Source organism: Neofelis nebulosa, chromosome 6 (assembly GCF_028018385.1).
Source record: "Neofelis nebulosa isolate mNeoNeb1 chromosome 6, mNeoNeb1.pri, whole genome shotgun sequence".
NCBI lineage: Eukaryota > Metazoa > Chordata > Mammalia > Carnivora > Felidae > Neofelis > Neofelis nebulosa.
In genome coordinates, this window is record NC_080787.1 from 80,373,620 (window position 1) to 80,393,290 (window position 19,671).

A 19,671-nucleotide genomic window follows, 5' to 3' on the forward strand; every position below is an offset into this window, starting at 1 on the left:
GCCCAGCTCCAGCTCCCGCCGCCACTCGCTGCCGCTCGCCCGGCCCGTCCGCACTCCCCGCGCCGCAGCCATGGGCCCCGGAGCCTCACGGGCGCCGGCGCTGCGGCTCCTCGCGCTGGGCGCGCTGCTGTGGCCGGCGGCCGGCGCCTGGGAACTCACCATCCTGCACACCAACGACGTGCACAGCCGGCTGGAGCAGACGAGCGAGGACTCCAGCAAGTGCGTCAACGCCAGCCGCTGCGTGGGCGGCGTGGCGCGCCTCTTCACCAAGGTGCAGCAGATCCGGCGCGCCGAGCCGCACGTGCTGCTGCTCGACGCCGGGGACCAGTACCAGGGCACCATCTGGTTCACCGTGTACAAGGGCGCCGAGGTGGCGCACTTCATGAACGCCCTACGCTACGATGCCATGGTAAGAGGGCGCCTTGTTAGCGGGGAGGCTGGGGAGCCCTGGGGTGGGAGTCCCGAACCGAGAGGGAACCCAGTGCGGAGGAGCAGCGGACGGCGGGGCACTGAGTCGCCGGCCCGGAACAGGACGCAGAGCGCTGTGGGGAGAAAGCGACGCTCCCGCCGGCGTGCCGGGTAGATACAGACATAGAAGTACTTTGGATGATTCTTTTTAAATGGATTGATGCTTTTGAGTCCCCCCCCCCCCGCCCACACACGGGGGGGGGGGGGGCATTTAGAGGAGAGGGACACAGCCGTACCTCCCAGGGGAGTCAGCTGGGGTACATGGGAGCAGTGGCAGTTATCCAAAGCCAGGGTCAGGAGTAGGATGTTTTATTTCGTTTTTATTGGAAGGAAAACTCAACTCAAAGAGGTTGGGTACAGTGCCCTGGTCATGGGCTCCAAAAGGGCGACAAGATAAGAATGGATTGCAGATCCCTTTGATGTTGGAGCTTGAGCCCGATTAAGCTCACAAGCTTGGGGTAGATTCCTGGTGCAACTACCTTCTGTGTGCGAGTTATTTACTGTCTCTCGGGGCCTCAGTTCCAGCCTTTATAAAATGGGGAGAATAATTGTATCTGCCTCAGAGGGTTGACTGGCACATGGTGTGGCCTCTGTAAATGTTACTTTTATTACCAGATACTACTCTATATTTTTTTTAACAGAAGAAAGAAACTTCCAGAGAGACCCAAAATGCTGGAGCACTGGGGTTTCAGAGGATTTCAATAAAATCGCTTTGGCAGCAGAGATATAGGAAGGGAATCCAACTTAAGAGATGAGGCACTCTTAAAACATGTGCAAGAGTTTTAAATCCAAGCTCCCAAATGCTCTGTTAAAGGCAATGCCTTACTTCTTGGACTCAATTCTAGAAAATGAGCAGGGAGGGGTTTCACAGTAATAAATATGCCCAAAACATATATCTGGTTTATTTTTTTTTTAATCAAACTACCACCCAACTTTAACCCTGTGTAAAATCCTAGACTAAAGGGATTCTGTGGAGTAACTGGTGATAAGAAATCTTAAGAGCTTTATAAGAAGAACAAAGCAGGGAAACCTGTGGAGCCCACGTACAGGGAAAGGAAGGAGAGGTGTGGTCCAGGCTGGGATACAGAGGGCTAACAATACACTTGGTATGAGAAGAGCACAGAAGTTATTTTTTCCCTGGAAACGTGGAGAGAGGAAGATGGGAAAAGATGATAAGGTAGAGCTGTTTGGCTTTTTTCTGCCAAAAAGAAAGCTCATTTCAGAGAGGTGAGAGATGGGCAGAGAGCTCCTCTCCATTCTGATTGTTGGTCATAAGGTTATCACGGTCACTGAAAGCACAACAATTCAAACAGAGCCCTAAGCCCCGCAAGTCCACAGATGGAGTGGGGGTGGCTCACCAGCATCTGTCTGGACTCCACAGAAGAATGATGGGTCTCAAGAACCCTGTATGGTCTCTTAGTGTTGGTATTTCCACAGCCCAACCTACCTGGTGTTTTGTGTGCGATGCTGACAGAATAAATATTTATTGAATTGAATTGTTAACTAGTCTACGTCTTCATTTCCTCCCAGAAGTGAAAATAAACATTATGTGAGTTTGTTTTGATATCATGTGAACCACAACTCTCAACTTTTTTTCTTGTGGCATCCTTTTCTCCATGGCTATGTAAACTCCTTTAGGTGGAAAAAAAAATGGAGAATTCCTAGTTTTCCCTAATACTAATGTTTTCCTCTTTAAGTCAAATTGATCCCATGATATTAATCACCATATCAAGTATTTATGATAGAACTCTGGCTGAGGCTGGAACCATTTTCTGCAAGTTACAGCGGTTCACCACTGGAAATTATTTAGAATGCTTTTTGTTGGATGCAATAATTTTAAGTTTTACTCAGAATCATTGGACTGGGGCCTGAGGAAAAATAAGCTACTATATGTTAACAGGAGATAAAATGGGGGAAGGCTGATGGCCATGTTCCTGATAGTATCTCATCAGGACTTACTCTGCAGTTGTGGGGTTTGACAAACATGATTTGACCTGCATAAAATTCTAGTCTTGTTATGCTTGTTATGCTTGTTAGCGTGTGATAAGGAGATTTTTCACTGTCATTTTTTGTTTATATTATTCTACTCTCAGGGAATTTATTGCTGTTCTGTTATAAATGTTCCCTCACTCCACCCACTCACCTTCCACATGTTAAATCCCAGGAAGCTGGAGATTTAGGGTAGGATGGAAAAGAGTTGTTCAGGGGCATTTCCAGTTCTCTAGAAACTGTACTTGGTTAGAGGAGCCACGTCTAAGGACTCAAGAGTATAGAGGGCAAAGAGGAAGCTACTAGAATCTAGCTCAACCCCAGGAGTTCCCTAGAGCAGGAGCCTCTGAAGAGGTGTTGACTTTCTAGACCTGTGTGTCCCAGCCAGAGCTGCTGGAACAGTTTTCATACCTCTGGAGGGCCTGGGGCAAGCCTGGAAACCTCCTAAACCCAGCTGCTGGGCAGAAAGTTCTAGAGGGAGAATGTCAGAAGCCACTAGTTGGCTAGCTGTCTCCATGGAAGGATTAGTGCCCCTGAAGGCATGAGGAAGACAAAGTGGATGCAGTCACAGTGTGAGCTTGGCTGGGGTACTTTCTCTGAGCCCCCTGTTCCCTGACTGTAAAACAAGAGGGATAACTCCCACCCCCGTGTCGGATTTCTGTGAACAGTACGTAAGACAAGTGTAAAAATCCCTAGCACCCTGTTGGGTCATAGTAAGTCCTCAGTAAAGGTTACTTCTGGATGTGCTGCCAGGAAGCAAACAAAACAATGGAAGGTTTGGGTTTACAGTGTTAGTTTATCCGATTCCGACTGCCTGGCACACTCTACCATCCCTCCTCTGCCCCCTCCACTGTCTTTCCTAAGCCCCATTTTCTAAACTATTTTACTCATCGAGTGGACTTTGAACCACCTCCCCCCAAAGCACACAATCTGAGGGGTTCATGCCCTGAGGTGGGCTTCCTGCCTTCAGAGTGGGCTGTGAGGAAATAGCTTCAGTGGAGAAGGGCAGCCTCCTTTGTAGCCGGCCTGCTTCTGAGGTGCTTGCCCCTGCATCCAACTTTCTGTCTGAAAGACTGCAGCTGAAGCCTTAGCAAACGGCCCCTTGGTGCCTGAGCCAGCAGGCAGGGTGGGGACCGGGGCCCCTGCCTTTAACTCTCCCAGCGGACCTCTAATCAAATCGCTTCTCATCAACATTCCCCACCTCCTACATGGGCAGCCATTCTGTTTGATGTTCATGTTTTGTTCCTGTGTGTACTTCCAGAACCTTTATTATAGTTAAGGTTCTTTTCTTTTTTCAAGTATTTATTTGTTTTGGGGAGAGTACATGCGGGAGAGGGGCAGAGAGAGGGGGGACGAGAGAGGATCTGAAGTGGGCTCTGTGCTGACAGGCTGACAGCAGAGGCAGATGTGGGGCTCGACCTCACCAACCAGAGATCATGACCTGAGCCGATGCCGGACATTCAACCTACTGAGCCACCCATGTGCCCATATATATAGTTAGGGTTGTTATGTTTTAAATATATAACTATGTATTATATATATAGTTTATATATAAATATGTAATTTATATAACTCCTCCTGTTGCTCAGCTCATTCTGTTTCTTGCTTTTGCCCTAAACTGGTTGTGTGGGTTTTTGTTTTAGTTTTATCTGAGTATCCTTGACACACAATGTTACATTAGTTTCAAGTTACAAGGTAGTGATTGGACAAGTTTATGCCATTCTGCTGTACTCACGAATGTAGCTACCATCTGTCATCATACAACCATGCAACACTGTTACAATGTCATTGACTGTAGTCCTTATGCTGTGCCTTGTATTCCTGTAACTTCATTCCATAACTGGAAGCCTGTTTTCCCACTCCCTCTTGCCCATTTTGCCCAACCCCATACTCCTTTCCTCTGGCAACCAGTGGTTTGTTCTCTGTACTTATAGGTCTGATTCTGCTTTTTTAAACTGGTTGTTTTCACTTTGTCCATGTCATCCTGTGTCTGCTGTGTACTGTGCTCCACAGAGATCTCTGTACATTTTACTATCTGCTCTTTGGTGACGGTTTTGGAGATGGCACCAGTTATGCTGCAGTTACACAAATAGGCTGCTCTGAATAGCTTCCTCCGCTTCCTGCCTAGGAGGATTTCTTTGGGATCCATACCCCACGGTAGAATTGCTGGTCCCAGGGATGTGTATCCTTACATCTAAAGACTGCCAGATTGCTTTCCTGTGGGACTGGCATGCTCTACTCTCCCTGATCTCTACACCCACACAGATGTGAATCCCCAAATCCTTACTCCTATCTTGAAGCATTATCCAGCTTTCCAGTAGGTATGAAATGTCATCTCATTATTCGATCTTGTATTTTTCCAATAACTGCGGACTTTGGTATATTCACTTTTGAGGTTTTTTCCTCCCTATTGCATGTTCACTTCATTTGCTCTTTTTTAAACATTAGGTTTACTCTATTTTTCATGATTTTCAGGAGTTCTAGGTATTGATCTGTGACCAATTTTATCTTCTGATTATGTGTGTTAACTCAATCCTTCATTGAACAGAAATCCTTCATTTGGTATAATCAAATTAATCTCTGTCTCCCTTTTTTTTTTTTTTTTTTTGCCTTGTGATTTGTGCTTTTGAAAGTTTACATAAGAGTTTATTAATTTGGTGAGGCGCCTGGGTGGGTGGCTCAGAAGGTTAAGCATCCAACTCTTGATCTCAGCTCAGGTCATGATCTCATGGTTCATGAGTTTGAGACCTGCATCAGGCTCTGTGCTGGCAATGCAGAGCCTGCTTGGGACTCTTTCTCTCTCTCCCTGTCTCTTTGCCCCTCCCCTGCTCATGTGCATACTCTCTCTCAAAAGAAATAAATAAACAGTTTTAAAAAGAGTTTATTAATGTTATTAATTTGAAGCTTATCATCTCCAGCACTCATCACCAGAAATTCAGACATTGGTACTGTTCTCTCTACCTTTTAAGCAATAATAAATTTGTGACCTGGGGCTATGCCATTCACCTGTCTGGATCACCACTTCCTCATCTATAAAATAAGAGGTTTGATCCACCTCATCTCTGAGGTTCCACACAATTCTAAACACATTGATTCAATTTCAGTTCAGTGAAATGTTTTGATTCAACGAAGGGGCAGGCAGATGGGACAGAGGTGCAGAGGCAGGAATCGCAGGAATCTGCAAGATTCTGGACCAGAACTGAGGAGGCAGGAGTCATGGGAGATGAGCTTTTATACAGCTTAATGGCCATCTGAAAAGTTTGGGCTCTCCTCTTTTGTCACACCAGGGTGGGGGCTGGGGGCACTGGAGGTTTCTGAGTAGAAGGCAACTGTGGTATTAAAAAAAAAACAAAAAAAAAACAAAAAAAAAAAAACCCAGATATTTCATCTTTATTCCAGTTCCTGGCATACAGCTCCCAAAACCTTTGGAATCCCCTGAGTGAGGAGAGCCTGTTGTATGCTAATGAGATGACTGCTGGCTGGGGACTACTAGATAGCTTCAGAAAAAGGACTGGCAGTCAGAAAATCCAAGGCATGAATAGAGAATTGGAACTTTCAGTCTCCCCTCAACCTCCTGGGAGGGGAGACGGGTGAGAGGTTGAGTTAATCAGCAATGGCCAATAATTTAATCAATCATGCCTATGTGACAAACCCCCCTAAATGCTGGGGTTCAGAGAGCTTCTAGTTTGGTGAACACACTGAGGTACTGGGAGGGAGGTGTGCCCAGAGAGGGCATGGAAGCTCTACACACCCCCTGGCCCCCTGCATGCCTTGCCCTATGCATGTTGTCTGCTTGGCTGTCCCTCAGTTGTATCCTTTATAATATACCAGTAATAGTAACTAAAGCACTTCCCTGACTTCTTTGAGTTTTATCCAACCTGTGGAGGAGGTCCGTCAAATCCCTAGTTTATAGCTGGTTGGTCAGAAGTAGAGGTGCCCATGACTGGCAGCTGGCACCTGAAGTGAGGGCCGTCCTGTAGCACTGAGCCCTTGTACTGGTGAGGTCTGGTGCTCATTCCAGGTAGATAGTGGCAGACTTGAACCAAATTGTTGGGCACCCAGTCTGTAACCCCAGAGAACTGGAGAATTGGTTGATGTGAGGGAAAAAAACTGTCAGTGACATAGGGAAGTCACAGTTTTAGAAGATGAGCAGAAATGGATGGGAGAGAGAAGACCCCCCCCCCCCCACAGGAAGAGGATGGAGAAGAGGCTGGGCAGCAGTTTAGGGTGAAGTGGTCACTGAACTGTGATGGGGGGAGAAAGGCTGAGTCCATGGGAAGGCTTCAGCAGGCAGGCAGGATGGCATGGGGCCAAGAGAGTAAACTCTGGGGTGACCGCCTGGGATCAAGTCCCCTCTCTGTGGACTGACAACAGGTTATTTCATCTCTTGAAGCCTCCATTTCCACATGCTTAAGATGGGTGTGATGATAGTCTTCACCACATGGGTTGTTGTGGGGTTGAAAGGACATGGTGGCACACGGGAGGCGCTTAGCATGACGTCGGCTCTCGGTAAGGTGTTAGGAAGTGCTGGCGGTGCTCACCTTCTGTTGGCAGGGGTGACTCAGGAGAGGGTATAATCAAAAGATGACTAAGAGGGTTCAGGCCAGGGGCACTGGGAGTGAGCAGTTTGACACTACCACACGGGAGCACGGACTCTTCTACTGAACCTTACCCCCTGACAGCTGAAGCCTGCTATTTACCGCACAGAATTGCAGTCTAAAGGCTTCTCCTGAGGTGATTGGACAGGACTGGACCCTGTGGCCTGTGGCAGACAGGGGCCGTGGAAAGAGATTTGGACGAGACATCACCACACCCAGGTTTTACTGCTTGTCTCTTCCCACTCATTAGCTATGTGAGTTTGGCCACCGGATTCCTCATCTGTAGGATGGGGGACTGGAGGGGGTGGTCTGTTACATGTCACTCCTCAGCAGCTCAGGCCCCGCCCAGACCTCCATCTTGCTTCAAATCTGCTAGTGTAACTTGGTTTGTCCCAGAACTTAATTTTACATACAAGTCTCAGTTTGAGTGACAACTCTCTTAGGTCTCTGTCACAGTTGCTGTTACGACAGCTATTTCCTTGTGGAGAGATGGATTGGGTCTTCTCCCAGGTACCTTGAGTTGGCAACTGTTTCCAGATAGAGGTTCACAGGATTTGGATGGAACATTACTCTATATGTAATAGAAGGTGATGGCTTAAGGAACGGTAGGGTGATGAGCCCAGTTTCAAGCCTGTTGTCTTTGAGGCTCATTTATTCATTCACTCCACAAATACTCACTAAGAACTGCATGCGCCAGGCTCTCTGCTAAGTGCCAAGGACAGCGGATCAGACCTGCTAGGGAGAAACCTGCTATTCAGTGGATAGAGGGGCAGTGCCCTTTTGAGCCCTTGTTGACCACATAGGCTGAGCAAGACCTATGAAGGTGGGGCATAAGCAAAGCAAAGCAAAAATGACTGAAATTCTAACACCTGAGCATGGGAGTTCAGGAACCAAAATCTGGTCTGCAGAAGATACAACGTCAAGCCTTAATTTATGTGTCACAGATGCCCAAATGGATGATTGCCATGTTTCCTCTTCTCCACAGAAAACTAATCCCTAAGCAAGGGGGAAGTCACCTTATATTCAGGTGCTTACAAAGTCTCTCACATCAAAGAAACTTTGAGAATTATTTTATCTTCTATAGCAAACCCATGTCCAGGAAAGACAAATTAGCAATGCTAATTTGGAAAGTTTGAAAGAGGTATACTGATGACAATGGTTTTGTTGTTGTTGTTGTTGTTGTTGTTGTTGTTGTTTAAGGCAAAGTAAGTTAGTAGCTATTCATAGAGCTCAGACCTCAGAAGTTTTGAGAGTCTGGGTGGTTGTTGATCCCCAAGCCTCAGTGATGTCAGTGGCCCCCACTCCATCCTGTGGCTGTGGTCATGGCCTTTCTACTTCCTCTCTTCCAGAGTGAGTTCTACACCAGAGCTGGGCGGGGTGGGACCGGCCTCAAACACAGAGGGAGGAAGCAAAGGCGGTTTCTTTGCTCATCTTGTCCTTGTTCTGGCCTCTGTGTTTACCCAACTGAAAATTGGAAAACAAACAAAAAGAAACAAATCACACAGTGAGCTGGAAGCTTTCTGCTCTTCAGTTACAGATACATCTGAATACTGTGTGAACTCCTTCAGTGTCTTTTCTTCAACCACATAACTAGAATTTGAAAATTCTCTGACACCTCTTTTCCCTCACTTGAATAATCGATTCCATATATAATCCACACATTAGCTAGAGCCCTCTAGCCCCTCAGAGATATAGTTAAACCTGCATGGAAGTCCATCAGTCGAATAGATAATTCTAAATGTAATGCTGATATATGTATTTTGCACATAGAGAGTTTGTAAATTTTTCCATCTGATGTGGGAAATGGGAAATGCTGTCTGTTCAGTACCTGTTCATTCATTCGGTCAACAAACATTGAAGTGCACGTGAGCTGGGCCGTGCCCCAGGATCTTTTCTGTCATTTAGTCAGAGGCCACATTCACCTGCCAGGACCACCATGACCCAGCCCATGGCTAAGGGGCCAGGGAGAGCACAACCCAACACTGGAAATGGTCCACAACTCCAGAAATGTATCAACTAAACCAAACCGAATTTGTAGTCCTCTCCTCTTAAAGTCCTTGTTGAGTTTCCCTGAGTGATCGGCAACTGAGCCCCATTGTGTAATAGGTCAGGCTCTCCCCTCAATCCTTAGATGAGAGGGTGTGCTGCTGCCTCCAGTCCTTAATGAGATGAGCTAGTGTGTCAATGACTAGCTGAATACAGATGTTGTGGATTTCTGACAAATGGCTTTTTGACATTATTACAGTTGATTTCTGTGGATTAAAACAATTAATTTTCTTCTGTGTCATGCATACCGCGCTGCCCTTAAATCAATTATTTCCTTCCTTTTTCTTCTAACATCATGTTTTTTTTAAATTTTTTTTTTCAATGTTTTTTATTTATTTTTGGGACAGAGAGAGACAGAGCATGAACGGGGGAGGGGCAGAGAGAGAGGGAGACACAGAATCGGAAACAGGCTCCAGGTTCCGAGCCATCAGCCCAGAGCCTGACGCGGGGCTCGAACTCACGGACCGCGAGATCGCGAGCTGGCTGAAGTCGGACGCTTAACCGACTGCGCCACCCAGGCGCCCCTCTAACATCATGTTTAAGCCTCTTGTCTTCACTTAGAAGATTTGACTACCTCAGCCCTCATGTTTTCATTGCCTCACTTGTGTGTACAGTTGCAGCCACTTGCCTGTGAGCTTCCCCTAACTGGTGCCGGAGAGGTAAAGCTCCCACTCTGAGCGCCTTTGGTCCTGAGCAGGCAGCCTGTGCCCATGTCTTTGCTGGGCTGTTTCACAAACACCCCTGTCTGTGGTTCCCACATGTCTTATGTATGCACAGATGGATGCGTGGATGCATGCGCTCATGTCTTGCCCTCTCCCTGTCTGTCTTCTCAGCTTCCTAAAGACAAGGACTTCCTGGGGCCTTGTTACTTGACACTCTAGAACCCTGTAAGAAGCCAGTTGAATGATACCCATCCCTTCCAGGTATTTACATTAGTGGCAGTTTGACAGAATGGTTAAGGCCCTGGATGCTTAAGCCTCGCTACCTTTGTTCAGACCTCAGCTCTGTCACTTGCTAGTTGTGAGAGCCCTGTGCCTCCATTTCCCCATCTAGGAAAAGGGCAAATAATAGCACCTACCTAATAACATAAAAATTATATAAGTTAATATGTGAATAGGGCTGGGCTACGTAGCATGAAGATCTTAACTATTAACATTTCTTTTTGTCATAGTTTTTGTGTTTAAAAAAAACTTTCTTGAAATTTCCCTTATGTCAAATCATTAGTAATTTTTACAGTCCTCTGTGAACAAAGCTGAGTCTCTGAAATGTCCCCTTACTAATTCAGACATAGGCATCCTTTGATAGTTGGGTATCCTCAGCAGATTTCCAATAGAAAGAGACTCTAAAAAGTTCCATTTTCTCCCTAACTGCCATCATGAAATCTAAATAATGTTCTCATGTACATACATAAGACACAGAACAGTTCAACCAACTTTATAAAAAAAAAAATCTTCATTCACAAAGGCCAGTAAGATATTAGTGGAAATCTAAATTTAAAATAGAAAATGAGGGGCGCTTGGGTGGCTCAGTCGGATGAGTGACCAGCTCAGGTCATGATCCTACGGTTTGTGAGTTAGAGCCCCATATTGGGCTCTGCGCTGACAGTGTGCAGAGATTCTGCCCTCTCTCTACCCCTCACCTGCTCGCTCTCTATCTCTCTCCCAAAAATAAGTAAAAACAAACTAAAACACACACACACACACACACACACACACACACACACACACACAGAATGAAAACAAGGGAACCAGGCCAATTGCCCTGAGAGGGTCAGCCAGGAATGGTAATGCAGTTGGCTAAGCTTCCAAGCAACTTGATTTCTCTCATTTCACAAAATATTGTGTAATAAGTATTAACCAAGTTGTAAAAAATAAAATCCTGCCTTGCTCTGAAAAGTTTTAATGGCTCACGTACCAAATCAGAGAGTAAGGTGGAGCCCATTTAAATGGACAGGTGGAGTGGGTGGTTTTATCATTCATTCAGTAAACATCTGCTGGGCACTGGTGCCAGGCATTCATCCGGTGTCACCAAGGATGCAGGGATAGTCAATGCCACTCTTGTCTGTGGGAGAAAGATGTGTGAGCAGACAGCCACAGCAAGGTCATGTATTCTCAGAGCTGTGCATGCAAGGTATGTCAGAGTGTGGTATCTACAGTGGAGGTGCCACGGAAGTCTTCACAAGGAGATCACACTTGAGCAGCATCTAAGGCATCTCATTGAGTGTGGGTGGTTTAGTGTTCCTGGAACTGAGCGCATCTGAAGTTTGGCAGAAGAAATGAACCAGCTCAGGGAGATCAGGATTTCAGTGGGAGGTAGGAGGCCTTGGAGGGACCTTGGAGGGACTCAAAGCAGAGGCTAGAAGCAGTTGCACGTGCGTTTTCAGAAATGCATTCTGATGGCCTGCTGTGGCAGGAGGTTTGTGAGCCTGGTGGCCAGGAGGCTGACTTGAAGACTCCAGAAAGGTGTGGGTGAGAAGTGAGGAGGCAGAGGGGGCAGTGGAATGTGGTAGAGAAGACCACCTGAGAGAGGATGGTGTAGGAGCAGAAGCAACAGTCCTTCCTGGCTGGTTGCCCGTGAGTGGGAAGCCAGGGGGACAAGGGGAGGGCTGCCCAGGCATCTCTCTGCTTCTCTGGGTGTTCTTAGGAGTTGTAAAGGCTCTCTCCTAACCCTGGGACCATGTGCATCCTCACAGGTGTCTTACAGCCTTAATGGCAAGAAGTGTCCTTCTCTGCAGGCCATCCACCTGGAGGGGACTCCTCAATGGCCAGCAGACAGGCAGGAGTGGGGAAGCATGGGGAGGGTGAAGGAGAAAGGACAGTAACCACCAGACTACTGCCAGACAGTTCCATACAATGTCCCCTGAAATAAGAAACAGGAAAGGGGAACAGGCCTCTGGGCCACTGGCCCTGTCCCAGTGGGCACGTTTTCAGTGTCTGTTGCCCACCTTGCCTAGCTTCAAGCCAGGCAAGCCTGAAATGGAGAGGAGGAGGAGTCATTTCAAATCTTGGAAAAAATCTGTATTTTCTTGTGGCACTTGGAATAAAAACTCTGCTTCAGGTAGAGTCTGACCAAGGATGCTACACCAGGAGCTCGTCAGAACTGGGCCGCTGTGGCCTCTTCACAGCTTGATTTTGGGACATGCTGCCCAGTTGAGAATGCAGGCTTTGTGTGAGGTGACGCCTAACAGGTTCCTGGCCTGTGAGGCTTTCTCAACAACCAGGCATTTGCAGCTTCCTTGCCTTCTATGGCCAAGTTTCCTGCTAAAATTACCACTCTGTGCCTGCTGTGACCATTCATCAGAGGCTTTCAAAACAGAGCTCTTTGCCAGTTTGGTACTAGAGGTCAGAGAGACTGCAGTTTCTCATTGCAGCACACACAAGACATGATGACACTAGTACAGAATTCTAGGTTACATGGAGGAGGCTGCTGGTGGCAACGAGCAACAAGTCCAGCCTTGGAAATTACTTCTCTGTCACTTTCCTCCTCTCCTACCAGTTATTTATTTACTTGTTCATTTATTCAGTAAATATTTACCAAATATTACCCCTGTGTTAGGGACATTTTAAATGAAGTATGGGAGTCAATGCATATTGTTTAATAATGCATATTGTTTATCGCTTTGATCAATCAACTGTAAATGGACAGATCAGAAAGGGAAAATTTCTATCAAGACAGTATGGTATTGGTACATAGACAAATGTAACAGAATAGAGAACCCAGAATTGGACCCACAAATATATAGCCAACTAATCTTTGATGAAGCAGGAAAGAGTATCCAATGGAAAAAAGTCTCTTTACCAAATGGTGCTGGGAGACTGGACAGCAACATGCAGAAGAATGAAATTAGACCACTCTCTTTCACCACACACAAAAATAAACTCAAAATGGATGAAAGACCTGAATGTGAGACAGGAAACCATCAAAATCCTAGAGGAGAAAACAGGCAACAACCTCTCTGACCTCAGCCGCAGCAACTTCTTACTCAACATGTCTCCAAAGGCAGGGGAAACAAAAGCAAAAATGAACTATTGGGACCTCATCAAGATAAAAATCTTCTGCACTGCAAAGGAAACAATCCAAACTAAAAGGCAACCGACAGAATGGGAAAGGATATTTGCAAGTGATCTATCAGACAAAGGGTTAGTATCCAAAATCTGTAAAGAACTTACCAAACTCTACACCTGAAAAACAAATAATCCAGTGAAGAAAAGGGCAGAAGACATGAATAGACACTTTTCCAGAGAATATGTCCAGATGGCCCACAGTCACATGCTCATCACTCATCACAGGCTCAATATCACTCATCATCAGGGAAATACAAATCAAAACCACATTAAGATACCACCTCACACTGGTCAGAGTGGCTAAAATGAACAACTCAGGAAACAACAGATGTTGGCAAGGATGTGGAGAAACGGAAACCCTCTTGCACTGTTGGTGGGAATGCAAACTGGTGCAGCCACTCTGGAAAACAGAATGGAGGTTCCCCAAAAAATTAAAAATAGATCTACCCTATGACCCAGCAATAGCACTGCTAGGAATTTACCCAAGGGGTACAGGAGTGCGGATGCATAGGGGCACTTGTACCCCAAAGTTTATAGCAGTGTATCAACAATAGCCAAATTATGGAAAGAGTCTAAATGTCCATCAACTGATGAACGGATAAAGATGTGGTTTAGATACACTATGGAATACTGCTTGGCAATGAGAAAGAATGAAATCTTGCCATTTGCAACAATGTGGATGGAACTAGAGGGTATTATGCTAGGTGAAATAAGTCAGAGAAAGATACATGTTTTCGCTCATATGTGGATCTTGAGAAACTTAAAAGAAGACCATGGGGGAAGGGAAGGGAAGGGGAAAAAAGTTTCAAACAGAGAGGGAGGGAGGGAAACTACAAGAGACTCTTAAATACAGAGAGCAAACTGAGGGTTGATGGGGGAGGGTGGGGAAGAGAGGAAACTGGGTGATGGGCATTGAGGAGAGCATTTGTTGGGATGAGCACTGGGTGTTGTATGTAAGTGATGAATCATGGGAATCTACTCCCAAGGCCAAGAACACACTAGCCAACTTGACAATAAATTATATTTTTTAAGAAAAGGGCAGATTCTCCATAAAAGTAAAATATTCCAGAATAATGAAAGATCTTCATAGAAATCTGTCGGATGGCCACTGACTTCTGTGTCTCCTGCAGATGCTGAAGAAATCCTGGCATCAAGGCTCAGGCTGACACACTCCTACACCAAGGGCTTTCTTTCTCTTACTTTCACCCTGAGGAGTGTCATTATTTCTTCTGTTCATCCACTTACTCATACCAGTGCCTCAGTACCAATGGGCACATTTGTTTACGGGTGAAAGGAGGCAATGAATAAATAGCAGCACCTCCTAAGAAAAGCCTTAGGAAAGAAAAAAACATGAAAGTTGGCATAGAGGACAGTGTGGTCAGGCAGCAGAGCATCAACGCTGAATTCAGTAGCAGATTCCAGCCACAATATACATGGAACAAACATGGGAAATAAAAGTCAGAAAGGATTCTTCCTTCTTTCTTTGAAAGCATTGCCTCTAACGTTTGTTACTCACTGAGGATATATTTTATTGTTGTTAGAAGTCAATAAATCAATTCTGCACATAATCATTAGGGCGAGCATGAAAAACAGTTTCATCTCCAGTGCCAGCTGTAGTTGATTGACAGTAACTCCCTGTAGGGCTAAGGTAAGAAGGATTCTGAGGCTCAGTCCAAACCGAGTGGGAAAGGTCAATTAAGTTAATTAGTTGGCATCTTTCATGGACAGAGGAAGAGGTAGGGGAGAAGGGGAGAATGGTATTATGATATGCATTTGTTTGCAGTGTATCCAAGAGACAGTAATTGAATGTTAGCTTAAATTCTGTTTAGCACACAGTGCATTTGGAAATAAAATGATAAGAGATGTAGTCACCTCATAATCACCTGAAAATAAGGAAATTGTTTACCCACAAAGGGAAGGTAGATTTGGGCCTGTATTCAGAATTCATGAGAATGATAACCGAAGTGTAGACACAAGCTTTCCCTCGGTCCTCACTGCAGGGTATTTTTAATAATCCAGGGAGAAACTTGGAGTCAGAAGTCTTAGAATATCTTCATTCTTCCAGTACTGCTTCATATGACCTGAAAATCTCTCTGGGCTTTATCTTTAGTCAACAGAATTTCTCCAAAGCCACTAGACTTTGACAAACTATCCACATCAAATGTAAATATTAACATACCCCTAAAGAAGATGTTAAATGAATCAGACTCTGTTCCTCAGAGTTAATTTAATAAGAGGATTTTGAATCAGATCTCTTCCTGTCCTTACATTTTCATTTGTTTTTAGCTTTAAATGGCAGCAGCATTTCAGGTTTTCAGGTGGTTGAACATGCTGGGCTGGGCTAGATGGAAAGTGAGGAAAGTTTTTTTCATGGAAGAGTAACAGTTTTTTTTTTCTTTTTTGTCTTTTTAAATAGTGTTTTAGGCCTCTTCTGCATGAAGAAAGCAGTGAGGGTGGGGAGCCAGGGCTAAACCAGGTGCATGCATTAAATTTCTCTGATTTCAATGGTGGAGGTCATTTTGTTTGGTTCAGCTCTCTTAAGTTACAGAAAAGTGCATTTGGTGAAATTTAGTGTTTATGGTAAAAATATACAAGATTGTCAGATCTAGAATCAGTGAATGAATAGGGCTTGTAGACAAAGGAACCCAATATTAGAAATGCAATGTTTGGAAAGCAAAAATAAACGAGAGAAGAAAGCATAAGAATATGATTTAGGTCAGGGGCACCTGGGTGGCTTAGTCGGTTGAGCATCGGACTTCGCCTTAGGTCATGATCTCATGGTTCATGAGTTTGAGCCCCACATCAGGCTGTCTGCTGTCATTGCAGAGCCCACTTCAGATCCTCTGTACCACCCCCCACCCCCACTCCTGCTGTCTGTCTCTGTCCCTCTCAAAAATAAACAAACATTAAAACACTTTAAAAAATATGATTTGGGTCAGAAAAAACACTTGCCTGATGTGAGGATTATAGCAATAATAGCCGGTAACAGTTTAGCTCAGATCAGGATCTGTTGTTAAAGTCATGGGGGAGGCTGTGGGCAGAACAGCAAAAAAAATGACAAGCGCACTTAAGGAGAGGGGTGGGAATATTTAGATAGGACCCAGAAAAGTGGAACAATACTGCAGTATGAATTTGCATAAATTCTCTTATGTGTGTGTTACAAATGCTCTGTAAGATGTAAAGGGACATGGATGTCTTTCATTGCTCTGAGTGCTCTTGGGCAGACTCTTCCTAAGGTATTTTCATGTTAATAAAAATTATAGAAATGAATAAGAATTTTTTTCTGTATGGTACATCTGTATTGTACTATAACATTGTGTGTTAGCTAACTGGAGTTAAAATTAAAACTTTAAAAAATCAATTTATTTAACACATTTCTTGAGCACCTGCTGTTTGCCTGCAGGGAGCGTGGTGTTCTCAAGCAAGTGGTATGATATTCCTTCTGAAGAGCTTATGAATGATGAACTTGTAGTGAATGCAATGGAGGAGAAATGGGTCGGAGAAAGTCATGGTGGGGAAATGAAAATATGAGTTTATAGGAAAGTAAGTATTTACAAAGGCAGTTTTCTGCAAAGGAATACATTTTTGTAGGAAAAGTTAGCTGTATATAGAAGAAAGAAATTTGTTAGAGATTCTTCTGCTCATTCATGTATTCATTCAGCGGTGCCTCCCTGCTCTTCTCCACAGTCTGTGCTAGGCACTAGAGGGGTTCAGAAGGCAGGTGCAGGTGCTGCACAGAGGTGAGCAGTAGAGCAGAGAATGTGCACCTAACTCAGAGAGGGAGCTCAATGAAGGGTCCACGGGAAGTATCGCTTCTAGAAGGATCATCACACTTCAGGAGCTAAAGCCATTGATTGAATAAAGTAGTAAAGGGATGGTATAAAAAAGAAATTTCTATTCTATCCTATTCTATTCTATCGTTTCTATTCATCTACCTACCTATATTTAGATCTACCAATCATCATTTATCTGTTATATACAAAGGGACAAAGATAAGTCCAAGCATGGAAAACTGCAGGTACTTAGGATTGTATTTTGAGTAATCCCTATATATACCAGGCCTTATGCACAACTCTTTATATATAAGCATAGTGGTTAAGAAGGTTGCAGTCAAACATAAGTGGTTCTGATCTCAGCTCTACCACTCACTAATTGCGTGACCTTGAACAATTCATTATGTCTCTAGATCTCAGTTTTCCTCATCTGTAAAATGATAATAGTAATAATACCAATCTCACAGCACAAAATCAGTCTTTCTTAACAAAATCACTTTGCACGATGCTGGCGTGTGGCAAGTGCTTGGTAAATGCTGACTCATTTTCATTACAACCTTTGCTTTGTTCATTCGCTGCCCTTCCAGAGGAAGCTGTGATTTAGAAGTGTGCTCAGGTCAAGCTCATGATTGGTAGTGCTAACCTCGCGTGGTAGTGCTAACCTCTATGTCCAACTGCCACATGGCCACTTCCCTCCAAGGACTCACAAGAACCGACATTTACTGTGTTCAAAGCCCCTTCCCCCAGAAATCCTCATGTTGGCCCAAGCTGCCGTCACCATCCTGTCAATAAAGCCAGAAATCCCTGGGCAGCTGAATGCCCCCCACTCGCTCTTCCTCACCAACCACCACCCCCCCCACCCCACCACAACCAGTATCCCACCTTTGCCTCAATGTTTTGGTTCCATCCATTCCCCTGCATGCAGTCCTCACTGTTCCCTCCTGGATCACTGCATCAGCTCCTACACTGGCTTTTTGCTGGTGCCATTCCCTTCTCTAAACCATTCAACATAGTGCTGCCAGAATAATCTTTCTAAAATGCAAAGCTTATCTTGTCAATCTCGACTTTAAGGTCCTACAGGGACTCTTCGCTGCTCTTGTGATAAAACTAAACATTCCTGAGCTCTTTGAGCCATAAGGTTCTCTGAGACCCGGTCTTGTCTTCAAGACTTTATTTCTGACGCCCACCACCCGTTAAAGTGGGAGACAACCACGCAAGGTTGACAACCATGCGAGGAGACAACCACAAATAAATGAAAAAGGTAACTCCAACCATTGCCAAATGGTACCAATATATTGCTGTTGGTAAACTGCAAGGTGACTGACACATTGGATAATCCTCCATGAAGAATGATAGAAATATTCACTTTTTAAGACTTTACAATTAAGCAAGATAGTTAATTGTAATCTCATAAGAGACTGATTTCACCACAGGAAGAAATCATGGTGTTCTAAAGAGAAGATAAAAAGGGGGCACCTGGGTGGCTCAGTTGGTTAAGCATCTGACTTCGGCTCAGGTCATGATCTCATGGTGGTTCGTGGGTTTGGGCGCCGCATCGACTCTGTGCTGACAGCTCAGAGTCTGGAGCCTACTTCAGATTCTGTGTGTCCCTCTCTCTGCCCCTCCCCTGCTCGCACTCTGTCTCTCTCTCAAAAATAAACAAACATTAAAAATAATAATAAGTAACAAAGAGATGATAAAAAGATGATTACCCAAGGCTGGGAGGTCCTTTAAGACTTAGGTCAGCCTTTAAGAGAGAAATCATTAGTTAAGAGGAAGAAGTAAAGATGGATACTCAGAGGTGGGGGAGGAGGTGGGGGAGGAGGCAAATTCAGAAATTCTGACTTTCATTAGGGAGACAGGTGTGTGGGAATGTGAAGACATTGTATTGCTCTGTATAAACATATGTGTGAGGACATAAACACACAATTCTTTGAGCCACAGATGTTCAGAGGGGCACCTGTGTGGGTGGAGAAGGGCTGCAGCGCCGAGCAGGGTGAGGACAGCAGGACATGGTGGCTCAGGGAGCACATAGTCTGGCGAGGACTCCACGGACATGCTGAACATGCCATTGGAGTATGCAATGTTCTAGGAAGGAAAGGAGTGGGGCCTGTAAGAGAATGCAAGAGGGCCCTAATCTGGGTTGAGAGGTCACTAGTCAGCACTTTCAGGTCTATTCCCAGATGAACGGCAAAGTGAAGCAAAATCAGGTGTGCCGTGGGAGAGTTTGAGACTCACTAGTTTAAGTACTAAGTTAGCAAAACAGCCTTGCAGCCAGCACAGGAAGGTAGGTGCCTGGGGGACATGGGCTTATGCTAGGGCCAAGGGAGAAAGGGGCGGAGGGTTTTTCAGAGGAGGTGGCTGGCATGCGTGTTTTGTCAGTATTACTCTGGGGGAAGCTGCCAGATGTCAAAGAGGTTGTTTTGCACCCAGTAGCCACTCCCAGAGCAGTGAGGAATGGGAGACAGCAAAGAAGGTGGGAGGTGAGGCTGCCTGTAAACCATGCCAGCTCCCCACCAAGTCCTGCGTTCCGAGTGGGTTAACAATGCCCTGAAGGTCGGTGAACATTTCACCATCTTGATCTTCCTGGGACACGAAGCTGCTGGGAATGAAACCCACGATGGCCCAGAGCTGCCCGAAGGAGGAAACCCGTGCCCCCCTGCAAAATGCAGAGAATGCCATCTCCTGTTACCTTGGAGGATCTTCATTTTCCCCAAAGAATTAGAGGACCAC

General features: G+C 45.3%; 1 protein-coding gene across 2 annotated transcripts in view; it reads left to right on the forward strand.

Annotated features, from left to right (window-relative positions):
- Positions 1–19,671, forward strand: part of NT5E (5'-nucleotidase ecto) — a 50,162-nt gene continuing 30,491 nt past the window's right edge. The window contains exon 1 of one of the 2 annotated variants that reach the window (XM_058734634.1): positions 1–409. In XM_058734634.1, the coding sequence (XP_058590617.1) occupies positions 71–409 (339 nt within the window). In that variant the 5' untranslated portion in view covers positions 1–70. The remainder of the gene's footprint in view (positions 410–19,671) is intronic. The other variant, XM_058734633.1, reaches the window with a different exon arrangement.